Below are 26,339 nucleotides of genomic sequence, written 5' to 3'. Positions count from 1 at the left end.
CTTACAGTCCTACTTTTACTTATATCAAACCCAAGTTTGAAGTAGTCATGGACCTGCATTTGAAAAAGCATGGCTTATCCGCTTCCATTGCATGTTCTGCCTTTATGTCTGTTAATTAAAAGTCTTTATGTCAATTAATCAGCATGTAAACAAGCCAGTAGTGGGGGTAAAAAAGAGATGGCATCATACTGCCTTTTCCTTGCAGAACTCAGACAGGTTGTTTCTTGCAAAGTCATCCTCAAAACAGTTTATCCCTCTACATATACTTAACGATACTTCTCTTTACCTACCTCCCTGCAGAATTTCACAAGAAAATGAGCCATAAGAGAAAAAAATCATTAACATCAGCAAAAGCTATTTCAGGCAGAGAGAATGGCTCAATGTGCTGCTCAATGATCGGAGCAGCCAGCAGGCTTTACAGCATCCTGTTTCCATCCCTTTCTCCGCAACTCACTCTCACAACATATACAGCAAATGATGGGCACGAAGGACTAAAAACACACCTCCTGAGGATAAGTAAAAAGTGAGAGGGTATGACAGAAGTAAATTGGTTATTTCCTCCCTTGAGCCTTACTCCAGACTTTCTCTACATGCTGAGCAATTTGAATTGTGCTATAATTGCTCATGTTGCTTTTCTCATTCCTACAATAGAATTTGATCTCATTACTTTTCCCATGGTTGGATTCTCAGTCACTCACCCTGGCAGGAACAATACCAAGTGGAGTGTTAACAAAAGAAGCAGAGCAGTTGCACTCTGATTTTTGGTGCACAAAGTAAGAAGAAGGCAAAAGATCTCTCATTCATAATGTATGTGTCAACACATTTGGTTTGTGTCTTATCCCTTTTTTAAGCAATTGTTAAAAGTTGTTCCTTCTTCAATGGTAAAAAGCAGTTTAAGTGTGGTGCAGTTCCTTATTAGCTTGTTGTAAAGTGGAGTATCTTACTCAACCATATGAAGCAGGGAGAGGAAAAGCCAAAGGGGCCGACAGAGAAACGGATGTGACATGAGTCATGAAATAGAAATCAAAAGCCGTGCTCCAGCCTGGTTGCAGTGGAGTAGACTGGTTATGGTGTGTATAGTGGATGTGGCCTTGGGCGATGGGCTTCTTGTTAAAAGATGGGATGTACTTTGAGTTTGAAGCACGCTCAAGATAGAGTATTTGCCCAGACAGCATTTTCTAAATTCACCCATGCACTCATGTAGCTCCTCACGTTGTTCACTGCATTTCATAGGAGAGGACTAGAGCAAAGACGTGCAGATACTGCGGGACTACTGATATCTTTTAACTCTTGAGGAGGCAGTGATAGGAGAAAAATAATTATGAAATAAAGTCTTACTTTTTTTTAAATGAAATAGAATGAAGGAAATTGAGCATTTCTTCCACTCAAATGTCATCTGTGGCTCATTCTGAGTGCTGTGATTGATTTGAAAGTGGTAGTGAGTGTAAAATATGAGCAAAGAATGAGATGGAGTCTTCAGTATCTCCAACACTCCCAGTCCAGGATGAGTGTAGGCAGCAGCAGTAATGTTAACATGGGTCCTGCTCGGCTAGCTGCTCCGCGTTTACTTCCTCGAGCCCCCGATTCAGTGTTAGTGTCCTTCTCAGAATACGGTGGGATTATGTTGAATTCCTCATTTTCTTCCTCCGCCTTTTCCTCTTCCTCACTGTCCTCGATCTGTAAAAGCGGGGGAAAGAGTGATTCCGCCAATTAACAGAAGTGGTGGAGCATGGAGGAATGAAAATGTCCTCATCAATGCAGAATTTAAAACTGCAAAAGAAAATGATCTAAAGCTGCAGCCGAAACAACCAGAAAGCTTAAGAGTTTGAACAATACTGTGGTTCAAGTGACAAAAGAAAGCTATATGTTAAAGTTGTACATCTTCACACTGTGTCAGAAAAGAGCTGATTCAACTCTTCAGAAACTTCTGTGTCAGCAAGTACAGTATATATATTATAGGGGTCCTTAAATGTTAATTTGACCTAACTAGAGGTTATTTTTGCAATTATGTTATTATACTATGGGCACAATGTCGTACTTTGGGTATAATGTCATGTTTTGGAAGGAAGGTTACCTTGCTACAAGTTTGTTTCTCATGTTCATGATTTTTTTACATTTGAACACATGCATTTTTCAAACCACAATGGATGACACCAAATCAGATGGCAAAGGACTACTTCTGTTTGATTCACACTGGAAATGTCTTCATACTATGTTCTGTCAGCAGCAAACCTCAAACACATATTTTGGTGGCCAGACTAGCCAGGTTATCATCAAATAGATTTAAGTGTTGATCTTGATCTGGGATTTCTGCCAAAATATGGTTATTGTTTTCTTACCCATGAGGATTTTAACTGATGCCTCCAAATCTGGCTTACTGTAAGATAATAGCCTATATAAGACATGTAAGTAAGTATCATCTTGCTGCACAAGCATTGACATTACTATCTCTTACTTTCACACACCAGGAGGCCTGCCTGTTTGACCAGTTGGGTCTATTAATTCACTTTTAAATGATGCAGACATGTGAATAAAAACCAACAGATTAATTTTTGGTGTGTAATTGGTGTCTTATATCTTTAGAATCAGTCTGTGATTTAGACAGCCTAGTGATCTCTGAACATACACTGTAAATTGCTTTCAATTTTTGTATTCCAATTCTGTAGTTTAAGTTACTCTCAAATCTTTTTTTTAATTTAATCTGTGAGTTTGCCTTCCAGAAAAAGACTTGCACCAACTCCGCTTGGAAAAAGAAAACCCATGTTCATCATCATCAACTCATAAAACTCATAAAACAACAAGGTCAGCTAGCACTAAACATGCTAGCAGGTTAGCTCACTCAAAAGTACATGTAGGCTAAATCCATCATTAACTCCCCTGTAAATCTTGTTGTTCAGCTTGCTGCAGTGATGTAGAAGTGCACTCCAGTGTGTGTCAGTCCACTCTGACATCACTGTTGGGTGTGGTAACATGTACAACACAGCGCACTTGTGATCACACATAACCACAACTATCAGTGATGCTGGATGTGGTCAGAGGTGCTACACAATTTAAACTGTAAATCTAGGTAGGACGGTGACACATTGGTTTCTACTAAGTCCAACAATAAGTAACTCTTCAAGTTTGTGTCAACAATAAACACAATATTTGACAAGACTTACATTTATATAATGTTTCCTTCTTTCCCTGGTGTCTCACTGTTGGGGTTTAACAGTCCACATATTCTTGCTACTAACTGCTTCTTGACAGCCCTCAACACAGCAAAGCTTCCACTTGAACACAGACAGAGAGGATTGTGTGAGGCTGTACAAGCTGAAAACAGACAGACCTTCAATCGGATTTTTGTTTGAGCCGGGGTTTTATTTTTTAAACTTTATTCAAATGGCACTGCCATCACAACTAGAGGAGAGCACTTGTGATTCCTCCTTTCCGGTACAGCTTTGGCGTAGCAATCCATTTTTCTGAATCCATTATAATAGATTAATTTAAGTGTTCATTGGCAATTGAGTTAAAGTTTTTCTCAAATCAAATGTTAAGCTTATTATGGTTATAGGAAACTGTTTTATTGCAGGAGACATTCACTTTGTTGCTGGTATTAGAATGCATCATCACAACTTCCGTGCTACGTCTAAATTAGGAAACCCAAATGCATCATCTTTATATAAACTATATATCTGGATGTGTAACATGCAGCCCACCAGTGGCAGGGTGTCAGTCCTGTAAGGGATTGTGGGACAGGATAGGAGGAATAAGGGGGATTAAAATTATGAAAAAATGGGGAATATGGAGCAGATGAGTGTGCATACATGAATATTAACAGTAAGGGTTGAGTGTAATGCTGCAAATACCTACGGCTAACGCTCAGCCACAATGAGAGGTAGAGATAAAGGGGGGAGCTGCTGGGCCCAACTCACTGCTACAGTCTCTGGTGAGACTTTGGTGTTACCACCTGATACATAGTCGACTATTTTAATTCAGCTTGTAGCAAGTGTTGAACACTAGCATATGGTAAGACAGAGAGGAAGTAGAGAGAGCTTACACTGTTGAATTCAGGGAGAGTGTTAACACTGACATGGACCCTCTCCTGGAAGACGTGCGGGGAGGGCTGAGAAGCTGGCACGGGAGTGTTTTCCACAGGAGGAGGTGCGGAGATTCCCATGGAGTTGATGGCATTGCCTGAAACACAATCAGCAGGGGCCTTCTTCATTAGCTTCACATCTTCATTCATCCTCGTAGCATCACCAAAATATTATCAGTGACATTTAAAAGCATAGTTAAAGCCACCAACCATGTAAATACCGTGCACAATTGGGCAAAATACATTTGAATTTGTTGGTTAAACCACATTATATATAGTAGCTTAGCTCTAGGGATGGCATTATTGGTAGGTCAGTCGCTCGCTCCATCAGGACAACTGATAACAAGTTCAAAGAGGGAACCGATTAATCTGTGTGAAAGTTGCTCAATGGGTGAGCCTCCATGGTTTCTGAGGCCTGCGCACTATAGCCCTTCTCAAGCCGAGAGCATGTCAGTGCATCTGAGACCTCTGAATTCCTATTGGCTCCCCATACACATACATGTATACAAAATGGAATCATCACACTTACTGTTACTGGTCAGAATGGATCAAATTCACCATACAGCCCCTTTTTTCAGATGGTTGTATATGGGAAATTTCAATTAAAACAACCTGACTGTCCTCACATTTTGCAGTAAAAGAATAACTTTCATACTTAAACCGTGCTTCTTGAGGAGGATATTTTGAATCTCTTTCCAGGGTTGCTGGTTTGGCAACAATACAACAAGAAGCCACTTTATGTTAATCACATTTGGAGAAGGATTCATTGACTCCACAGAAGTTAGAAATGGCATTCACATTTGGCAGCCAACCAGGCCCAAGGGAGAATCTCTCACCATTTACTTATTTATAAAAAAAACATTATGGTTCACTGTTCAGCCTTTCAATCATCAATTACAATCCACCTCATCTGAATTCTGCATTAATGCAGATTATAAAATGCTTTAGTATGAGCAGCATCTCAAGATCATTTTAGTTTATACTCCGATTTGACAGCTAAAACGTAACATTTCCTCTGTCATTATCTTGACACAGAAATAACTGACAGTTGTTGTATATGAGTTAAGTTTGGAAACATTTGTCATTCAAATAACTGGAATACGTTGCAAGATATATTTGGTAAATTTAGGCTCATTTCACTGCAGCACGACAAAACCTTCATCCTTGCTGCAGTTTAAACATAAAGTTAAGAGATTTAGCTTGAAACACACCTGTGTATCTACATGGTCACATGCAGATTCTATCCTGGAAGCTGCACATATTTCATACAGGAAACTCCAGGAGCTGTAAATTCTTACTTATATCACTTAAGTCTTTGTGACTCACTATGGACATCTATAGTATATTGCACTGCATGCAGTAACCTAATGACATTTTACTCACGCAGACATATGTTGTTGCTGAACAAGTGCAGTATGCGCTGACATCCCTGCCATTCATTCCCACTGCCGTCACATGTGCACCACTGGGACACTTCTGTGCTGCTGTTGCTCACATAGTTGGGAGTCATGATGGTGCCTTGGTATAGAAAGTGGACACATACAGTTATAGCGCTCTAAGGATATATATCATGTTACAGGAGCAACTTTAAAAACTTTTCACAAAATATTTTCCTCAGGCAAAAGAATTTCATTTCCAGCACACACTTCCATGGAGGGTAAGATGCAGTTTAACAACAATATTGGTGCCCTGGAGACCCAGTGTCACCAGTTTCCCAGCTCTAGGTATTGATAATTGCAGGTGTACAAAATTACTTTTTGAAAAATACAGTGTGAGAAACAGTAGGAAATGATATTACCTGGATCATTTTTGTAGAGCTGCTACAAATGCAATTTTTAAATCAAGTTTTTGAAAGTGATGCAGCATCTTTTTGCAGTTTACCACCACATTGCACATTCGGCACTCCGCGTCCAGGGCTTACATGAATATTAAGAAATGGTCAATGCATCAATGTGTCTATTACAGTTAAATATCACTGTTAGACACCTAGTGATTTTTCCAATTAGTTCTTTGAGCAGCTCTCTGTCTTATTTTATCTGAACATTTTCCTCTTTTTTTCAGACTCTTCTAGCTCTTTAATTTCTTTTCCTCTTTCTCACCTATAAGTCCAGCGTAGGCCTTCAGGCACATGGCTCTGCTTTCTCGCATACAGCCAGAGGCAGACAGAGGGGAGGGCTGGCAGTTGTGTTGGAAATCAGCAAACCGAGATCTGAAAAGCATGCACACACACACACACACACACACATACACCCAAAGAGAAACTGTTTTTATCCGTCAGCACAGAGAAACAGTGCATTTTAAAGTAATTTGAAAATTTTATTTTGGGATTCAGGATTGATTGCATTGTACGTTTATAGTCACACATTGTTTGCAACCATTGGTATTCAAGGTGAGGATAATGTCCACAGTGCTGACAGTGACAGCAAATTTCAGATGTTTACAAGCTATAGATTTTACAACTAGATGAAGTTCAGTATTAAACATGCACACAGTCTAAAACATTTTGTCATTTGTAGAAGATCTATAATACTGTATACCTTGAGCTAAAACTGAAGACGCTGTATGAATGTGATGAGTGTGTTTCTCTGCTTTTTCCATGCTTTCCGCAAGAAGCACGTCAGCTGCAGTTAACGCTCTTCTTTTTCTTGTTATAAATCTGTCACTAATACTACAAAGGGGGATTTTGCATGACCTTCTCAGTATTTTTTCTCTTATCAGTATTAACCTCTGTAACATTTACACAGACTAGGCTGGTATTATTGAAGGAAAGTCCCATAAAGTAATGACTACAATTAGCCTCACCAAAGCAGTTATATCTATACTTATGGGCAGGGACATACACATAAAATTCTGGGCAACTAAAAGCAAACTGCCCCCCAATCCCTATTTCATGTCTGAAAACATAATCCATTTTTAGATCTTTTGGGCCCTAGTAAAGTTCACCTGCTTATAATCCACTCCCACCAGTGAGAAAAGGATAAATAATTTCAAAATAAAAGGTATTGTGCTATTTTTTATGTCTGTGATTCTTGAGCTGACCAAGTAAATGTCAGAATTGATGTTAGTCATAGACTAATACATGACTGATCATTGTCAGAAGGCCATCCCAATGCCATCCTCCTTGTTAGAAAAATTAACAAAATGCATGCTTCTTGTTAAACTGCCATCCCCCTTCCCATCCCCTAGTAGCAAAGAAAGTGCAGAGGAAGAGGGGTGGTTCAGGCAAATCTGGCTTGCTCATTGGTGCTTTGTCTGACTGAAGTCTGTGCAAGTTACAATCCATGGCCCTGAACATGTCTCTGAAATATTAGTTGCATAAAAAAAAAGAAAATAAAAGAAAGAAAATCCATGGCGCTGTCCAGATGTGCTGAAGTAGCAGACGGATTTGTAATTGAAACTTTTTCTCCGAGTCCCGTCCTTCTGTCAATTTCACTCTATAATATTCTCAACATCATCTAGCTAGGGGGTATTAACAAATAAGAAAAAGCACAAATAAACAAAGGTTATTTTCTAATCCTAAAGCTAATTTATTTATTTATATATATTTTTACTTTACAGTATATATATTATACATCACATTTTGGTATCAGTTTCTTATTTTACAGTAAACTGTATGTCATCGGAGTCAGATAAAAAACTATTTTCAAACTTCACTTTGGTTGTTATTTTATGATCTTGTATAGAACAATTCATTTGGGGCAGTGGTGGCCTAAAAGTTAGAGAAGAGAGCCTGTGACCGGGAGGTCGTTGGTTCAATCTCCAGACTGATAGCATAAAATCTGGATGGGAAAGTAAAAAGAGCAGAGCTTGTCACTGCCTCATTACAACCACTGAGGTGCCCTTGAGCAAGGCCCTTAACCCCCAACTGCTCCAGTGGAGCTGCTCAGTGGCCAGCAGATCAGACCGTGGTTGTACTGGGCAGCTGGGTGTGAATGTGTAACTGTGTGAATGTGACCATGGCGTTTCTGCAAAAGAGAAGTTGCTTCTCAGTAAACCTTCCCTGAATAAATAAAGGTTAAAAAAATAAATAAAAAATAACATCTAATTAAGAAAATAATTGATTGGTTCATCAAGAATGTAAATAATAGATGCATCCCCACATGGGACACAAATAAAAGAGGGGCCCACTCATCAAGACACTGCCTACTAGTGCAACTATGCCATTTTTGCAGACAGTGTACTAGGGTCATTCTTTGTGACTAGGTGGTACATTTTTGTACATTTTCTGCTCCTTTATACTTTGGTGCATTGTGAAATCTGCATTTATTCTCTTCTGTGTGGTTCCATGCTGAAACCCTTATTAAGGGCACTTAATATCCTGCATTATTACACCAAAACGACCGTCTTACCTACACAGCTTGTCTTTGGAGCAGTAGTTCTGAAGGCTGAGGCAGTTGGGTTTGCCCACTCTTTCCTCCCCTTTCCCATTCTCCTCATAGGAACATGACGGGACGATGGTTTTCCGCCGGCGCTCCCCACACAGTGTGTCAGAGCAGGGACAGAAGAGCAGGGCGAAGCTGTACTCCTCTGGCACGCGCTCAAGGAAACGTCGCAGGGCTTTGTGGCATTTCTGGCGGTTGCAGCTGTTGTCAGAGACTGCTGCACGCTTGGTGCAGGCTACAACATATTCTGACCGCAGGGAACCACATTTCTCATACAGGCCACAGTCCTGCGCTGCCTTGAGACACTGATTTTGGCCGTCCACAGAAAGAGAGGAAGCTGGAGGTTGTCAGGAAGAAAACAGTAGAGAATATCAGGAAATACAAATCATTACAAAAAGCGAGTTAGGTGCCAAACATTAAATTATTTATGAAAAAAAAGCAGTACCTGCCATGATGGAGGCCATACGTGACATCTCAATGTTTCTCACCAGATTTAACTCCAGTTCTTCATATGGAGACACTTCATACTCATCATATGCTGAAACAACAGGGACGAGTATTATTACCTGGATTATGGTGGTGAGAGTTCAAAGACGCAGATGCCAATGCTTAAACCTACCTGCAAATCTCACAGTCCAATAGACCCTGAGGCAGTGCTCCTCTCTGCGAGAGCCACGCTGGCACTTGCAAACTTGAAGGGGGCGGTAATGCTGCAAGGAGTTTTGGGCCTCCAGGCACTCCAAGCGGGCATCTTGGCCGAGGGGCGACACAGCCTCCTCAGCCGCACAGTACTCCAGCAGTCTATACAGTACCATGCAGGACTGCTCCTGGATGCAGCCCTGCTCCGCCACCAGACAGTCTAAGGATGCAGATACTGGCACAGTACCTGGAGGAGAGGTTGATATTGTCAGTGGTCGCCAACATTCTCAATGGGACTCCTAGTTGATGCCCAATGCTTTATGTACAGTCTTACAATAAACTCTTGCCTTTTTATTTATGCTCCTTATCTTTTCAGCACAGTGTCTCAATGTTTGTTCTGATGCAAGACATGTGTCCATCCAAGCTTTTGGAAATGCTCCAGCTGCCAGTCACTTCACCTTGTGGTACTGTGAGTTAGCCTCTTCTTTCTTATCTCACGCCACAATACTTCTAAATCAGTGAGCTCAACACATGAATCATACATTTAGAGACATTTTATGACTCTACGGTGCCTTCCTGTCGAGTTTCAAACCTGCCCACTTTATACTGCTCCCTGAACTGCAATGTCCTAATACCAGGGCTGGGTATTGTTTCAAAGAATTACAAAACCCGTACCAATACCAGTAGCCTGAAGGTGATTCCTATACCAACAGAATCAGTACTTCATTTGATACCTTTTTTTTCTACTCCATTTGACACCCATCATGGAAATGGAAGCATTCAGTTGCATGAAATGCCACCACCACTCCTCCACTAGTTGCTGTGGTGGTGGGCTAATCAAAGTTGCATTACATCAACACTTGCGGTGATTAACTGCAAGAAAATACATTCAGTTAGTCAATAATAACGGCTGAATAATGTTTACTTTCTTCAAGTAAGAGTTAATTCTTATTAATCCTGAAACTGGTATAAATTGAAAATGAAAATGGAATGGAAAGTAGGAAACATGCATTCATCAATCTAAAAACCTGTGATATGCTGTTGAAAATCAGTGACAGAGACAGGTCCACATGGATGTATGATACAAAAGCAATGCTGTTATATTATTTTAAAAGGACACATGAACAGCTGGGGGCCAAACCTTTTGCAGCAGGGTGCTTCACTTGAAACAAGCTTTTCACCAATGTCAGAAACTCTCTACACATGTAATGCTAGAGACAAAACCAATTCATTCAGCACAGTGCTTCCAAATTTGCTTTCAGACAGAGACTAAATCTGGATATAACATTTAGTCAGGGACTCAACTCAAATGTCTATGAGGCTATTTCCCTCATGATTGTCCCTCAGACAAATATATATACATACAGTATATGTATTTGAAAGAATTCATCCAGTTGTGTTATACAAGTGTTGTTGAGTACAAATGTGCTTCATATCACAAAACATATTTAATCTAAAACAAATACATTATTGAGTAGAATAACAACAATGTTGGCCCACAGTGATTAAGCATTAAGAGTTTGATTGGCAGTGTTCTGTACAGAATGACATACAATGAATGTAAAAACTACAAATCATTTCATAATACTGATTGTTGCACCATTAGAAAGACAATGCAGAAAGGCCACAGGCAGCCTGAGAGAAACAAGAGAAAATAAAGAAAGCCCTCTTCATAAAAATCTATTCTGATGAAGCATTTCAGGAAATTAATTTTCTCAAATGTAACAAGTAATTGTCCCCACAAATTACACTTTATAGACAGCGATTCTAGGAAAGGAAAAATAGATTGGGTAGGCAGTATGCATAAATACTTATATCTTGCTAATTTGCTATGTCCTGTCACTTTTTAACTGCACAAAAGGAATTCACTAGAAGACATTTAACAATATGTTGTGCAACTAGAAATAAATGGAGGAATGTTTAAACTTTACTGTTAACAAATATCTGTACCTATTTTAACCTCACATGGACTTATGCTTTGGTACATTAACATATACATCACACACACACAGCATTGTGTTAGATCAGTCACACACTACAATTAAGCGCCTGCTGACTGGCAGCGGCTGCAATCCAATCCAATTCTGCTGCTGCATGTTTTGCAATCTCAGGCACCACATGAGGTCCATGTCTCACTTTGGCATAAGACATATCATAAACAGAGGCTTCGCTTCATTGCCGCTGCAGGAAACCTGCCAAGGCTACTGCATGGACTCCACGGGAAGAGGTGGGGAAGAAGACCTTACACACAGGGCAATGAGTCATACCCACAGTCACAGGTGATGATTACCTGCCTATCTATGTTCAATGATATCTTGATAAATTTACTAAAGCATTCAATTCTGCTATGTTTAGCTGCAATTTAAACAGCTTTCATGTAATCTCCTTTGGGCAGTGCATAGCTTAGTCATTATTCCTTCTCAGTGTTTGCTCCCTCTGGCTTACCATTGATAAAGAGAGTCAATCAGCAATTTTAGTTTCTGAGAGCACACACACACAAACACACAAACACACAGGGACAACAAAAACCTTTATGAAGTACAAAGAAGCTAATTTGCTATTTTTTTCTTCTTCTTTGTTAAGTCGAAAGGTCGTAATTATTTTAATAACTTGAACATTATTTAATGGCATGGTGACAAAGAAGCAGTGTGCTGTTTTGAGAGGGAAATTACTAAAGGAAAAGTCTGGGTTAAAGGAATTGTTGGTCCGAGCATGGAGTGTGTGTGTTTTAAAGAAAAAAGAAAAGTAGAGAAAATCTAGATGAATTACTGTGATATGTGAGCTATATTACACCCTATTGATTTCTCACTGGGGTGATTAATAGAATTTGTGGGACGAAGCTGATGAAGGTTAATGCCATAAACGACAAAACCACGGACCACGCAAACCAACATTTACAAGGAGTGAACTGATTTGGCAAAATTTCTCTTCCGTCTTTTCGAGTGGGATGGGTAACAGAGCATCCAGATTGTTTAGCAGTAATTCCACTTGAGAGGAGACTGTGGCGAGAGTGTGACTCTGATGTGAAATGTGTTCACAGGGATCGTAACAGAAGGCACATTTTGGAAGGAAGTTGTAGACTCGAAGAGGAAACGGCAGCAAGGCGACAAGATGGAGCGAGACTGGAGAAACACTTGTTACTAATTGCACTCATTCATCTGACCTGCAGTCAAACCAGTAGGATTCCTACTAGTAGACTAGATACAAATTAGTGTACTAAGTTTCCATGCACAATAATGTTACACAGAAATGTTGAACTTAATTGAACCTTATTATTTTAAGGATGTGACTCAATGAACATGAGATACAGAATTTGCATAGTAGCATATTTGAGCTTTAATAGATATAATTACATCTTGGTGGGTGTGCAGTAAATGCATGTAAATATTTGAATATCCCCAATACGCTGTGCGGTTAACGGAATCATAATGTAAAAGTTAATTGACCTGCACTGGAAAGCAGTGGACCATTTAAATGGGAGCGAGTAAGATGCAGGACAATAAAGCACATGTTTGTGAGTCAAAACAATGTTTTTTTCTCCCCAAAACCTTATTTTAGTTTACATTGTACTACTACCAAATTCAAAATACATATATTTATTAAATAATGGAATATTATTGAATACTGGACAGAGCACATGGCAATTGAAAGGTTTTTTTTGTAAACATTTGAAACAGCAAGTAGTGGCTAGATTAGATATACGTCTAAACATACTAAATAAAGAATTAATAAAGACAAAAAAGTCTCTCTCCAAAAATTAAAAAGCCTTCATTTTACACAGTAAGGTTTGATTAAAAACTCTGAACCATCTTGTCCCATTAGTGTTTTTCAAGGATCTCTGCACTGAGCCAATCCGGTGACATTTGCGCGGTGAAGCAAGAGTGATGCACTTTACGTCATCACTGAGAAGCATGGACAACAGCAGTGTTCAGCTTTGGAGACAAAGAGGACATACAAATTGCAAGCTAATTACCTCTGCTGAAGAGTCCATCATGTTTTATTAATCCTCCGTGTTAGCAGCTGCGTGATGAATGGGTGGGGGTACGATAACCAAATGCTGGTATCATGTGGATGCTCCGACAGTGTTGTTATTACTGAGAACTCCTCATGGCGACAGAAACTACGCAGTATAGCTTTAAACTTTAAATTAACATCTAACATAGGCTTAACAGTTTGCACACATTCTCACTGAGGAAAATTACAGGCAGTGCCCTGGCCAATTTTAGTCGAGCAGTACTTTGAAACATAAAACCGGATAAGTTCTGTTTGATTAAAAAAAAAACGTATTCCTCTTATTTACGATCCGTTTCAGGTTAGGTGACATTTTTTTAAGAAGTGTTCAGCATTGTAGAAAAATCTTCAAGTGAACAAAAAACACAGCAGTGATTTATTGTAATAAAAAAACAACTACCAAATACCTCAGCTGTCAAACAATATGACACAATAGAGACCCAATGAAGAGGAATTTCCTAAGAAACTATGTAGACTCATACTAAAATAATCCTTCTCAATCACCACTTGTAACCCACTAGAAGAGTGAGGCGGTGTCTGTATCTGCCTATATTTTGTCTTTTCACTTTGCTGTGTGCGAGACATTTCTGGGTGTTTCTCTGCCCCTCGCTCTGCCTCTACCTCTTCTCCCACGGGGATCTGTTTTACCCTGGCTAAATTGCTGTCAATTCTCCTGTCTGGACAAAAATACTATGCCCCTTAGCTAGCTAGACTGAAAATCGCTTAACTAGCTGGCTAGTGTCATTGATGGGGGAGGGGGGTGGGCAACAGACCAATCCCACTTACTCTGCCTTTACTCATATTAATTGACCAAATTAGCATGCTCTCCCTTGGGATAAAAACTTATCTTACCTATTCTTCTGGGTGTAATGATTCCTGAGCCCGTATTTTTCCTGAAGATATTTTTAACTCTTTCCCTTGTTAATCTCAATTTTTGCAATTTTCCTTCCTCCTGCACCTAGTGTCTCTGTTAGGTTCACAACCTCAGGTCAAAATTACTCACGGACTCAGATATTGTCTTTTTTCCTTTGCAAAGGGGGGAGAGTACTGAAATCATTCAGCAGTCTTCCAAAGTACTTTCCCCCTGCTCTGCTTTTTTATTGAAGATGTATGAATGGGTGTAGACATAAAGTTGTTTTACATATATGGGTGTGAACATATCTTATTCTCTGCTTCACCATTGGTTGAGCCGTGACTGGGTGTTGGCAAGTTTAGAACTCAGCATCTTCACTTAAAGTTGGATAGAGGAGCAATCTGCTTTTACTCACTGTACCAGTTGTTACCTCCACCCAAGTTTCTTATCTTACCTCTCAGTCTTACTCTGCTAGCTTGACATTCCTGTGTTCTAAAGTTGCCTAATCCAAAAGATTTTCTTCCCAAAAGCTTTTCTCCCTTTCTATATAGGCCATTCATATTTACATGATAACCATTTAACATATTACCTATTTTTAGTTCCCAGAGTCTCCCACGTATTTCTTTATCACACACAAGGCGTCACCCTTTTGGCAGGATCAATACCATGTCACGCCTACGTGAAGAGCATACATGTTGTACAGTCTCACTCAAACCAGCACAGTAGAAATGCATCTTCTGTACAAAGTCCACTTCAAAAAACTAGATTTCAAAACCATGTCTTCACAAAAAGCAGCTGTTTCCAAAAAGTTGTAAACGTTACAAAATAACACACCCTGATCCCAAAATTGCCTGCTTTGCATACACAGGCGAATTATACCTTTGTTTCCTCCTCAAACAAGACGGAATATCTGTGTGACTGGAGTGTTGAAAACTGCAGCACAATTTCACTTGCTTTAATGCACACACCACAGAGACAACTCCAGCGCTGGAGTTACTTGCAGTGCTATGCTGCCTTCAACAAGATCCACACTAGTGTGGCACACAGTAAATATAGAGACAGTTTTTCTGAAAGGGAACAATTCTGATCAAATACGATTAGATTAGATTAGATAATACTTTATTCATCCCACAATGGGGAAATTCACTTATTAACACGTGGTTGTAAGCAGAGCAGGTTGTGATGAATGAGAGCTGCAAAAAAAAAAAAGATAATAAAAGGGCTGGATTATGCCTGTTAGGCATCAGTGAAGGTGTTTACAACATGTATAATGTGGTTCAAGCATCCAAAAGTAGCAACTCATAGTGCATAAAAGAATCATCCTTTCATGTTCTGGAGGAACTGTTGCTCAGTGCACCCAGGGCACGGATGAGGCCTCGTTTAATGAGCGCAGCTGGATTGTGCAGCCACATCACGCAGGCAACATCTACCTCTGTACTCCAGGTAACATACATACTTGCATCAGGCGCCGCATCAGCTAGTCAGGGTGTGTCGAGCTGTGTGAATATTTCAACCTTCTGCCTCCTAATACACGGTGCCTGCTTACCTTATGATGTGCCAAATATTTCTTGGCCGGCAACACACATATTGATTTCATTGGGTTGTAGGTTTTTGCCAGTGCCATCAAGCATGTGCACAAGTGATAATCAAATTCCAGAGCACACAACAACAAATAAAGTATTACAGGTAATCCAACACAACAATACTATAAGTCGAAAGACTCCCAAAACGACACATAAAACTTTTCTATTTACTGCTGCACAGTGGCGCTTTAATCATGTGACCATAAGCATGTGACCGTTCTATTTAAGGTAACGTGTGCATTTTTAAGCAGGTTGAAAATGTGAAACGGAACTAGTCAAGTTTAGGCAACACGAATACTGTACTTAGGATAAGTAAAATATCAGGGATTGGCTTAAAATGGGTCACGTAACTACTAAAAGAAGTATGTAACATGACATCATAGAAGTCATAGCATAACGGACTAAGATTTGCAACTATTGGCTGGTTGTCTAGGTTGGAGACGAACTCTGGTGTTCTGACTGAAAGCCTTGTCCTTTTTTAACACATCCACAACCCCAACCTGCCTCATTTGGCATTCTTATACTGTACAGCAGCCAGAGGTTGCAGCCTAACAAGAAACATAATTATGGGTTGTTATGAGCTGCTTGCATTATTGACCCATTCGGCCGTTTTGTGGCTGAGGGTGGGCTCGGTAATGACACATAAATTATACAAATTAACAATGATGTTTTTGACAGTGAATTTAATACAAATCTGGTGTTATTCAGAAACCCATATTTTGCAATTAATGTTATTCTTAATTTTGATTAAACCGATTTTCTTTAAAGCTTTAATGCATAACTTTTTGATACTAATAAACGTCTGTTACATTCAAGCCATTGCCCGAACAAGTTGCTACATAGCTAATTAAGACTATCAGCGCCACAAAACTCTGCGTATTATTGACTGACTTTCCTGCGCAGGAACTCGAGTGAAGATAATTACCTTTTCTGAATGTAAATGTACTGTATTTATATAGCGCTTTCCTAGTCTTAACGACTACTCAAAGCACTTTTACATCATACAGGAACCATTCACACACTGTGGCCGAGGCTGCCGTACAAGGTGCCACCTGCTCATCAGATAAACACTCCCTCACACACATTCACACTCCAATGCACAGCATCGGGGGGAACTCTGGGTTCAGTGTCTCAGGAGAGAGAGTCCATCATGTGCGTGATCACGGAAGGCTTGTATCATGTGGAAGCGCCAACAGTGTTGTTGTCATTACTTAGAATTCCTCAAGGGCGATACAGATACTCGCACTATGACTTTAGAGTAAAACATCAAATATGGGAAAAAATGCGTATTCAGAAAGTGTATTTTATGTTTGTATTTAAGTAATGTCCAGTGGGCATGTTGCCAATTTAATCTTTGTGTGCGTTCATCTTTGACAAAACTGAATTATAGGCACAGAGTGCATAAAGACAATGCCTGAGCAGAAAGAAAGAAAAAAAAGACTACAGCACAGTAGGAAAGATTAAGAAGCAAAGGATTGGATAAACCTGTGTGCATGAAGGCGCTCAACCCCCACCACGGTGTGTACATCAACCCCTGAACAGAAACAGCTGGCGCATGTGGCTGTTAGTCCACCTCAGACCTGTGTAACTTTACACAGCCGGAAAATGAGCTCAAATAAATGTATGACAACTGTGTTAAAGCTCAATCACGTCCACTAAAGGAAGAACCAAAATAGCAGCACTCCATCACCAGTTGCAGTCTGCACTGGGATTTACAATAATCCACAGAGGCCTTGCAGCAAAGGGTCAATGTCGGGTTTAATGTCATTCAACAATAGCCGGCTAAGGTACTGCCCAACCACATTCAAAGTGATCTCATGCATTATTTGTGAGATGTCTAGCCAATGTTATTCATTTGGGAAAAGACACAAATAAATGCAACAATACATGCAAACAATAAACATAACCGGTAGAGAACGAATGAAATGTAATTTGAGTATTCGGTCAAATCAGTGACACATCACAGGGGATACAACAGATTATAAATTATAACACACACACACACGATTTACTTGCAAAGTATGATGTCATGAAGCAGATGGAGTGCTCTGTTTTGTTCATAGGGGAGTGAACAGAACAGGTGCAATACCCTTTTTTTCATTTTGGATGTTGGATTTTGTGAAGACACATAAATGATAGCATTGCTTAGCCCTGAGCTACAGTATGTGGGGCTTCAGGGGTGAAAGACAATTTGGGGAGGCTGTTGTTACCTATGAAGTTCCCAATGCCATTGTTGAATGTTACAAGGCAAAAATAACATTGTATGAAATCAGTTCAGAGGCACTATTCACACAGTACCTATAGACCTAGACAGGAGAAATCCACTAGACTGACCAAAACTGCCATGTAGAAACAAAGCAGCTCTTCAACAAGTTTGTCCAAAAAGTCAAGGGGTTCTTCACTGATTTCACCTTTCTTTAATGATGTCAATTAACTAAATTTAAATCCAATAATTTATGTTGCAATCAGGTATAATGGTAGAATCCAACATCATGATAATGTGTCTAATTTGCATCTGTAATGACTCGTCTCAATTAAGTATATCTTGAAAATAACTGCATCTCTTGGTGTGATTCCAACTAAGTGCCTTCAGGTGGGTTTGACACACTGGGTGATAAACTGGGTGCCTTTGAGGTGTGACATTGACAAGAAAGCATTCGTCATTTTATGATACTAATGTCTAATGGTGAGCCTCACCTGACATTATCTGAATTTTCCTGGATGCAGTAAAGCCTGCACCATTAATCCTTACTGTATTTGCATTGCATTTCTGCAGTGAAGAGCACAGGGGGGGAGCTATGTTACATATTTCATACAGTCTTTGTTAACAATGGCTCAGGATAACCTGTAGACAACCATATTCACTTAAAGAAATTTAATTTTTGATCATGCTTGAGCACTGGAGAACACTTATGATCAAAAATGACATAATTGAATATCAATAACCACAAATCAACACGCTTTATCTTCATGGGAGATTTCTTCATCAGCCACAGTCAAATTATTGACTTGAATTATTATAACTCATTTTGTAGACACATGTGTGTGTGTGTTTGTGTGTGTGTGTGTGTGTGTGTGTGTTTAAGATCACAACGAATGTGATCCCAAGCAAAAGACAAAGGCTTCAAAGACAATGGCACTACTAGACCATTGCTGCCATGAAGTTTTACATTTCTGCTTTCAGATGTAACCCTTCACCCTATTAATGTCTAATGCACAACGTTTGTAAATTGTTAAAGATTTACAGATGTGGTGGCCCAAATGCTTTCAGAATATCATTTAGTTTAACAATTCCTGTGTGATATTTCCATGATCTGAGACAGTGTAATCAATATTTGGGAAGATGAGCAGCTTTTTTGGAACAAGTCCAAGGCAGAAATAACAGTCCTCCTAGCCTACCATGATGTCATCCAGACGTAAAAATCTAAAGCTGCTGCTGAGGGGTAAACTGTTTAATGGACCTCTTTTGAGGGTCATCTCAAAAGTTTTACTCAAACCTAGAATAAAAAAACAAAAGTCTTTCTGAACCTTATCTTTTTTTTCCTTTTTAAATAATGAGCCAGTTGTCCTCTATTAGATTACTACTACATGAGCTCTATGTGCACATATTTACAAAACATGTACAAAATTACAAAAAGTTATCATTTTATGATTATGTTATTATCAGAGTCTGGGGAGTCAAAATAACACCGAAACATCTTCATTGGCAATATACACTAAAATTCTGTGTCCTTGTGTGGATTCTGGGATGTAGGCTTTGTTGCAATCTGTAACTGTTGCTATATTAATCAGAAATATGCATTGGGAAAAAATTGAATACATGCACACATTACTGTTCAAGTTCTGGGTTCTGGAAGACAATACATCCTTCAAAAAGGAATACACTTCTGTCAGATTTTAGATTACAGCTGCCTAGGCTAAATGAATTATACAATCTCAAAGGTGGCTGATGTTTTCTACATCTTACACAGAGAAATCAGCTGTTAGAAATTACAAATACTGCTTACCAAGAGAGAAGACACTGAGCAGAAGTCCAATGAGCATCATCCTGTCCGGGGACATTGGAGAGGTAGGGACGGGGGGAACTCGCACCCGGCTCGCTGCAGCTCAGTGACCCGTCTCCTGCCACATCCAGCCTGCTCCTTCTCTGCTGGTGCTGTACCCGCACAAACTGAGGCAGATCAGATGGGCTACTGCACAAAGTTGGCTAAGCTGAACCGTGCACGCAACTGGAGCGATTCAAGTGCTCGTAATTTGTGTTGTCCCATTTATTTATTTATTTCGATCCCAGTTATTTTACTCTCTAGTGGACGCACATTTCAAAAAACATTTATCCCAACAAGTTTCTCTGCAGCTGATAAGCAGTTAGTTCCAGTCCGACTACAGTCTCCAAGCGCGAGTTGTGTCGCATTCGGACTTGCGTCGCAGCTCCACAGTTGTCCAGATAGAGTTGAGACCAGTGCGCTTAGACTTTGACTGTATGGCGCATTTCTGTTAAAGGCGCAATGTGATTGGCTCCTGGTAATACCGAATATGCTCATGGGGTGTTACAAGGTTTCCTGTGGGAGAACAGCTGGACTGTTTCAGCCATTGGTCCATGAATCAACATGATGGACAACACAAGGCGTAGACTAGACTGCATTAAAAAGTCTATACTTTTGGGATGGTTTGGGAAACTGTTTTGTTTTATTGTGTTTTTATGGTTTTCAAGGCTGATCAAATCTCTGTGGATGGACAGTAATGTCTTTGACCTTCACACTGAACTTAGAATAATGGGTTTTGTAACCACACCAAGCGGCATTTTGAGCTGAAGAAGCAGAGCAAGTCCTTTGTTTCCATTTGGACCCTTTGGACCATGTTTCTGGTTAAAAATATTGTTTTGTCTTTTTCCCTCACATGTGCCTTTATTGTTCCTTACTCTGCATTGAGACCCATCTGCAGCCTCACATCCTTGCCCTTCATATCAGTTTACAGCAGGCTGGGACTGTGAAATCTTTACTTGTCCCACTGCAGCTGATCTCTGGGGAATGGGTTGGTTCAAAGGGGATGACATGCAGTGAGGAATACTAAAATCTCTGATGCTCACCTGCAACACTGAGATATCCTGTCTTCTTCTTCTTCTTTTATCTAAACAATCAGTTTCATTGTGTAGTTTGTGTCCGTATATGTAACCCAGATCTTAGGCTTCCATTCTCTGTATTGTTCTCTCCTATAGGATGCAAACACAAAACTAAATTAGGACGTCAGATCAGATCTACTTTTTCGAAAAAAAAGTCACTCAACACTAAATTTTCACTTTAGTGTAATTCATGGATGTTTTCTTTGACACATTTCTATTAAATTACCCAATTTAAAAACAAATACTACACTCAGATTATGATTACATAAAACCTACCTTTGCCTCTCACTAAAGAAAATAAGCAATTTTTTGCAAAAAGAGCATGCCATTGACCTGTTGTTCTCATTATAATTAAAAGACAGCAGAGGGAAATACACCTCCTGTTTTAGCGGGATGCTTAATTGGCAGTAAGAAATACAAGTGGATAGTCACTGGCATTAAAATGCACATCTAAATGAGAACAACAAAGCAAGGACCGTAATAAAGCATTATCAACCTTGCCAAAAGTTATCAACCGTAACCATGGCAGCAGAAGAAGACCTTTCACTGCACTCAAACTGCTTGAACTAAAACAATATATAATGGAATGAGTGAGTGAATTACATTTTACAACTTGTTTCCCAGAGTGTTTTTTAGCTAAGCCAGGTTTCACTGTTATCTTGGCCTTCTCTTACTTTAGCTTCATGGTTTGTGGCAGGCATTACAGCAGCTCCTCCATGTGGTCAACCTATTGCATTAAGTAAGACATACAGGTTCCTGTAAGTTATACAGACTCCAGTGATGGGAGCATTGGCTTACAGTATTGTTGTCAGATATAAAAGTGTTTACTGTACAGTCCGTCAGTGTTTTAATCAGAAGAGTCTATCTGAGTTTTGTGTGGTCACACTAAACATGGTTTGGTATAATAAGCATTAATCAGCTGGCAGTTACTGTAATGGGGAACATCTTTTACTTCCAGTTCTGTGGTTTGATTAGGCTTTACATAAAACATGTGTAGCTATTTTTTTAAATTGTCATGGGAGCATGTGATCACCTAAGACATATTACAACAAGTGCAACAGGAAGTCAGCAATATGTCAAGCTTTATCAGTCTTTCACATATTTTTTAGATAGATAGATAGAAAGATAGATAGATAGATACATCGATAGATGGATGTCAGAAATACCATTCTCTTTTAAAGTCACAATTTGGCACTTTAAAACATTCAATGAACACATTTTAAATTAAATTCAGTTGATATTATTAAATTTTTAAACCCTGGTGTCCTCGGTTGAAATCGACCCGTTTTCCTGTATCAATGTTCTTTTTATTACCCAACTGTTAATAACATGATTGAATGCTCTTTGGCAAGTACAAATCTCTTTTATTAATTTTGAGGTGTTTTATTCAATTTTATAGCGTTTGAAAAACCAATTGAAGTGGTTTTGAAATAGTATTGCGTAAAAAAGCTGACATATTCAAGTCTGTGATTATCCATCAACATACATTCCTTTAATTTTAGTCTAAACAATTACTAATTTGTTCTTTTTTAACTAAAACATTAGGTATCATTTCCTATAAATGAGGTTTATTGACCATAAATTCCAAAGATAACTGTAAAACTAAAGTTAATAAGTTAGTGTTACATAGTTTTGAAAACCACAAAAAAAGTGACAAACATTGAAAAAAAGCGTCAAAACTGTTGAAAAAATTGACAAAAACATAAGAAAAAGTTAAAACCATCGATAAAAAGTGTCAACAAAAGTGTTGGTTTTCAATTTTGACGGGAAGACAACACAATATTATTTGTAACTTTTGTCTCATTTCATGCAGTCTCTTGCCTCCCTCTAGTGGACAACTGTGATCAAACCTAAACTGGATGAATGATACTTTTATTTTGGAATGTTATGACTTACTGTATAATGCAGCACTTCTTTGCCATATGATTCACAGTAATACAAATTAGCAAACCAAAACAGTTTCTTAATTGGCAATTTTACATTGTAAAAAAACAACAACAAAAAAACTCTGTTACAAATAAAAGTCTTGCATTGCAAGTAGCGCAAAAGTATCAGAATGAAAATATACACCATTTCACAGTTTTAAATATAAACATTCTAAATGTGCCCCAGTTGATTTATTTTTGCAGTGTATGTAAATGACATCATATGACAGGAAGTTACCAAAGGTCCAGGCTGGTGTCTAGCAATGGAATTCCATTGAAAAGGTCTATACTTGAAAGTACTTAGTAGGCTTTTCATTATGCTGAATGGCCCATTTCAGAACCATGTACATGATATCACTAATTATTAGTGATTAATTATGTGATCATCACGTTAATGTTGCAGCTGTTACAGATGCTTTATACACTGCAATATCTTCACATATAATTATATATCATCATTTATTAGTTAAATTATATTTTGCATTAAGAATCTGAATCTGCAAAGCAGCCTACCTAGTAGCTTGGCTAAAGTTGTCCAATAAATGTAGTGTAGTAAAAAGTACATAATACAGTAATAAGCTTCTTGAGCAGGCCTAAATGAACCATGTTAAATCATATGAATACACCTCACTGAAAAGCAACCATGTTGTATTATGACATTTGCTGAGAGTTGTTTAATATTCGGTAATATGTTGTTAGTCATTATACTAGCCTATACTATGTCGCAGTAAAGTCCTTGACAGCTCTGTAGGCTAAGAACCTCTGTGACTTTGCTCGAGCATTCAGGGCCCTTAAATGTCAAGGCCAAGCCGCTGTCTTCACTAGTCTAGGGCGTGACAGTGAGCAGGAAGTCCACGCAGTAGCTAATATGGTTTTCTGTCTAAATTTAGTTACGTCACGTGTATTTTGCAATATAAGGATTTACTCACCAAGGGCATAGAAATGTACGCAAAGTGACGACATCACTATCTATGCAGTTCTATTGGTGGAGAGCCGCGTGACTTTAAAGATAGGCGTCCGCCTCAAATCACACTTCTCGTATTGTATCGCGATCAACTGTGTTACATAAATCCGCACTGCTTCTTCGCAATCGGCCATTTCGTCTGTGCAGGCCATCAGTTGTAGAGGGCAGTGGGGTATATCGATTGTACTGTTATCTGAAAGGCACATCAAGAACATCGCACCATGAATGAGACAGCTATTTCTTTCGCCAAGGATTTCTTGGCCGGTGGCATCTCCGCTGCTATTTCCAAAACAGCCGTCGCCCCAATCGAGAGAGTGAAGCTTCTTCTTCAGGTAAAAAACTCTCCGTGTCTTCCGGAAGGCTCACTAACGTTAGCCGGCTAGCATGTGTCATTTTGCTAACCGCAAAGTTAAGCACTTATCTCCGCCGGTTGTAGTCATGTGTTCACAGGCTCAGAGTTGTACATTGGACAGTGGCATGCGATAATATAGAATTAATGTAAGTCTTGACGGTAATAAGTTAAAGGATTTAAGGTCATCTTAGGGTGGCAATGACCTACACGAGCCTAGTTGCTAACGTTAGCGCCACACATTAACCTTAGCCGGCGGAACGTTTAGCTAACAAAGGACAAACGCTTAGTGATATTGGGACATTGTGTACAAATACACCGCAACACCTCAGATTTATTTAAAACCCTACTATTTCATAGGGAATTAAATGAAGACAACATGCCGGCTGTAATTTAGTTTTGATAGTCAATGAAATCTTTCTGCTGGCTAATGTTGAGCGAGACGGCTGCACTGAGGCCCGTCGGCAGTCATTCACAGCTGGGTCAAGCTTTAGTCACATCCTTTTCTGTTAAACCGGCACTGCGACATTGTTTCTTAACCTTAACACACTGACCCCCGGTTTCTACCTTTTTTTGTTATGTTAATTTTTAATAAGATTTTATCACATTAACAACATGACTGGAACGTAAATCATTTGATTGCTGGTAACATACTTCTGTTAAAATGGGACTTGTGTGCAGACTTGACAGCAACTTTTACAGGTTTAACATGTAAGAAGGTCACAACAAGGAGACCTTGTGATTGACATATGCTCAACAGTTAATTAGCTTCCCTATTTTAAACCGTTCGTTCTTTCTATTTCATAATTCCAGGTCCAGCATGCCAGCAAGCAGATCGCCGTGGATAAGCAGTACAAGGGTATCATGGACTGTGTTGTCCGTATCCCCAAGGAGCAGGGGTTCCTCTCCTTCTGGAGAGGTAACCTTGCCAATGTCATCAGATATTTCCCCACCCAGGCCCTCAACTTTGCCTTCAAGGACAAGTACAAGAAGATCTTCCTTGATGGTGTAGACAAGCGCACCCAGTTCTGGAGGTACTTTGCTGGTAACCTGGCCTCCGGTGGCGCCGCCGGAGCAACCTCTCTCTGCTTCGTGTACCCCCTCGACTTCGCCCGTACTCGTCTGGCTGCTGATGTAGGAAAGGCTGGAGCCGGAAGAGAGTTCAATGGTCTTGGAGACTGCCTGGCTAAGATCTTTAAGTCTGATGGCTTGAAAGGTCTGTACCAGGGCTTCAATGTGTCCGTGCAGGGAATCATCATCTACAGGGCTGCATACTTTGGCATCTATGACACAGCAAAGGGTACGTCAATTTTACATTAACATAGACTTGGAGACCACCCTGCTCAGTGGTTCATCTTCTAGAGCTGACGTTTTTCTTTTCTTCCTGTGTTAACAGGTATGCTTCCAGACCCCAAGAACACCCACATATTGGTGAGCTGGATGATTGCACAAACTGTGACAGCTGTTGCTGGCCTGACCTCATACCCCTTCGACACTGTCCGTAGACGTATGATGATGCAGTCCGGTCGCAAAGGAGGTGAGTTTGTATTCATGGAAGCTTTGCAGTTGTTTTAGCATATACTGCTGTTATTTCATACATTTTGTGTATAGTTGCTTGAACACATGGTTATGGACTAAATGCACCTTGGATATGGAACAGATTTATTTTTGTGTCTGTATAACTGGTTTACTTCTACCTGCATTATTATAACATGTGCTCCTTTTCTTCCCTTCCTCAGCTGACATCATGTACAGTGGGACCATTGACTGCTGGCGTAAGATCGCACGCGATGAGGGTGGCAAGGCTTTCTTCAAGGGAGCCTGGTCCAATGTGCTCAGAGGCATGGGGGGCGCCTTCGTGTTGGTGTTGTACGATGAGCTGAAGAAAGTCATGTAATTTGTCATATTGTCACATCACTGTTCAATTTGGCTAAATGTAATAACTCTCCATTTCTATGGACTCTGCATTCTGCCTTATTTATGGGAACAAAACTAGTGTCTCACCCCTAGCTGTGGGCGATGGCTGTACATTGTGCATCTTTATGATTTTAAACGTTCCACATCCTCTTCACCAATGTCATTCCTCTTAAAGAAATCTGATACCTCCTCCTGTCATCCACTAGGTTTGTATGGTCCCAACTTGAAGAATAAATTTATTCTGGGGAACAATCTAAACAATTGACGTTGACTGTCTTCACTGTACACTGCATCACTGGATAATGCAATGCACGAAGTGGATTACACCCAACTGCTATATTTACTTGCGCTTATCTCTCCTTGAGCCTTCCTGGTTAGCCGTGGTCACTGCTGGGATTGTAGAGTAGAACATCTGAGCCTTGGCTCCTTTTGAAAAGGACTTGTCAGGCTCCTGATAGTAAGCAGCAGACGGCTCAAGCTTAATTTATCTTATGCTTGTTTTGAGGTGATAAAAGTTGC

At 39.6% G+C, this 26,339-nt stretch overlaps 2 protein-coding genes across 2 annotated transcripts; one reads left to right on the top strand and one right to left on the bottom strand.

Moving 5' to 3' along the window:
• Positions 1-1,347: 1,347 nt before the first annotated feature.
• LOC117955708 (GDNF family receptor alpha-4-like) lies at positions 1,348-20,041 on the bottom strand. The gene is made up of 8 exons (XM_034890363.1): positions 19,554-20,041; positions 9,080-9,346; positions 8,906-8,998; positions 8,428-8,797; positions 6,178-6,287; positions 5,462-5,596; positions 4,040-4,176; positions 1,348-1,677 (listed from the first exon to the last, which is right to left on the bottom strand). Exons 1-8 carry the CDS (start codon positions 19,606-19,608, stop codon positions 1,477-1,479), a joined length of 1,368 nt encoding a protein of 455 aa, XP_034746254.1. The 5' UTR covers positions 19,609-20,041; the 3' UTR covers positions 1,348-1,476.
• Positions 20,042-23,616: 3,575 nt separating this feature from the next.
• On the top strand, positions 23,617-26,078 carry si:dkey-251i10.1 (uncharacterized protein LOC100038774 homolog). The gene is made up of 4 exons (XM_034890451.1): positions 23,617-23,886; positions 24,717-25,203; positions 25,300-25,440; positions 25,643-26,078. The coding sequence occupies exons 1-4, from the start codon at positions 23,776-23,778 to the stop codon at positions 25,798-25,800; spliced, it is 897 nt and encodes a 298-aa protein (XP_034746342.1). The 5' UTR covers positions 23,617-23,775; the 3' UTR covers positions 25,801-26,078.
• The last annotated feature ends 261 nt before the right edge of the window (positions 26,079-26,339 follow it).

This window comes from Etheostoma cragini, chromosome 13, assembly GCF_013103735.1.
Source record: "Etheostoma cragini isolate CJK2018 chromosome 13, CSU_Ecrag_1.0, whole genome shotgun sequence".
Taxonomy (NCBI): domain Eukaryota; kingdom Metazoa; phylum Chordata; class Actinopteri; order Perciformes; family Percidae; genus Etheostoma; species Etheostoma cragini.
This window is presented reverse-complemented; position numbering and strand designations above follow the sequence as displayed.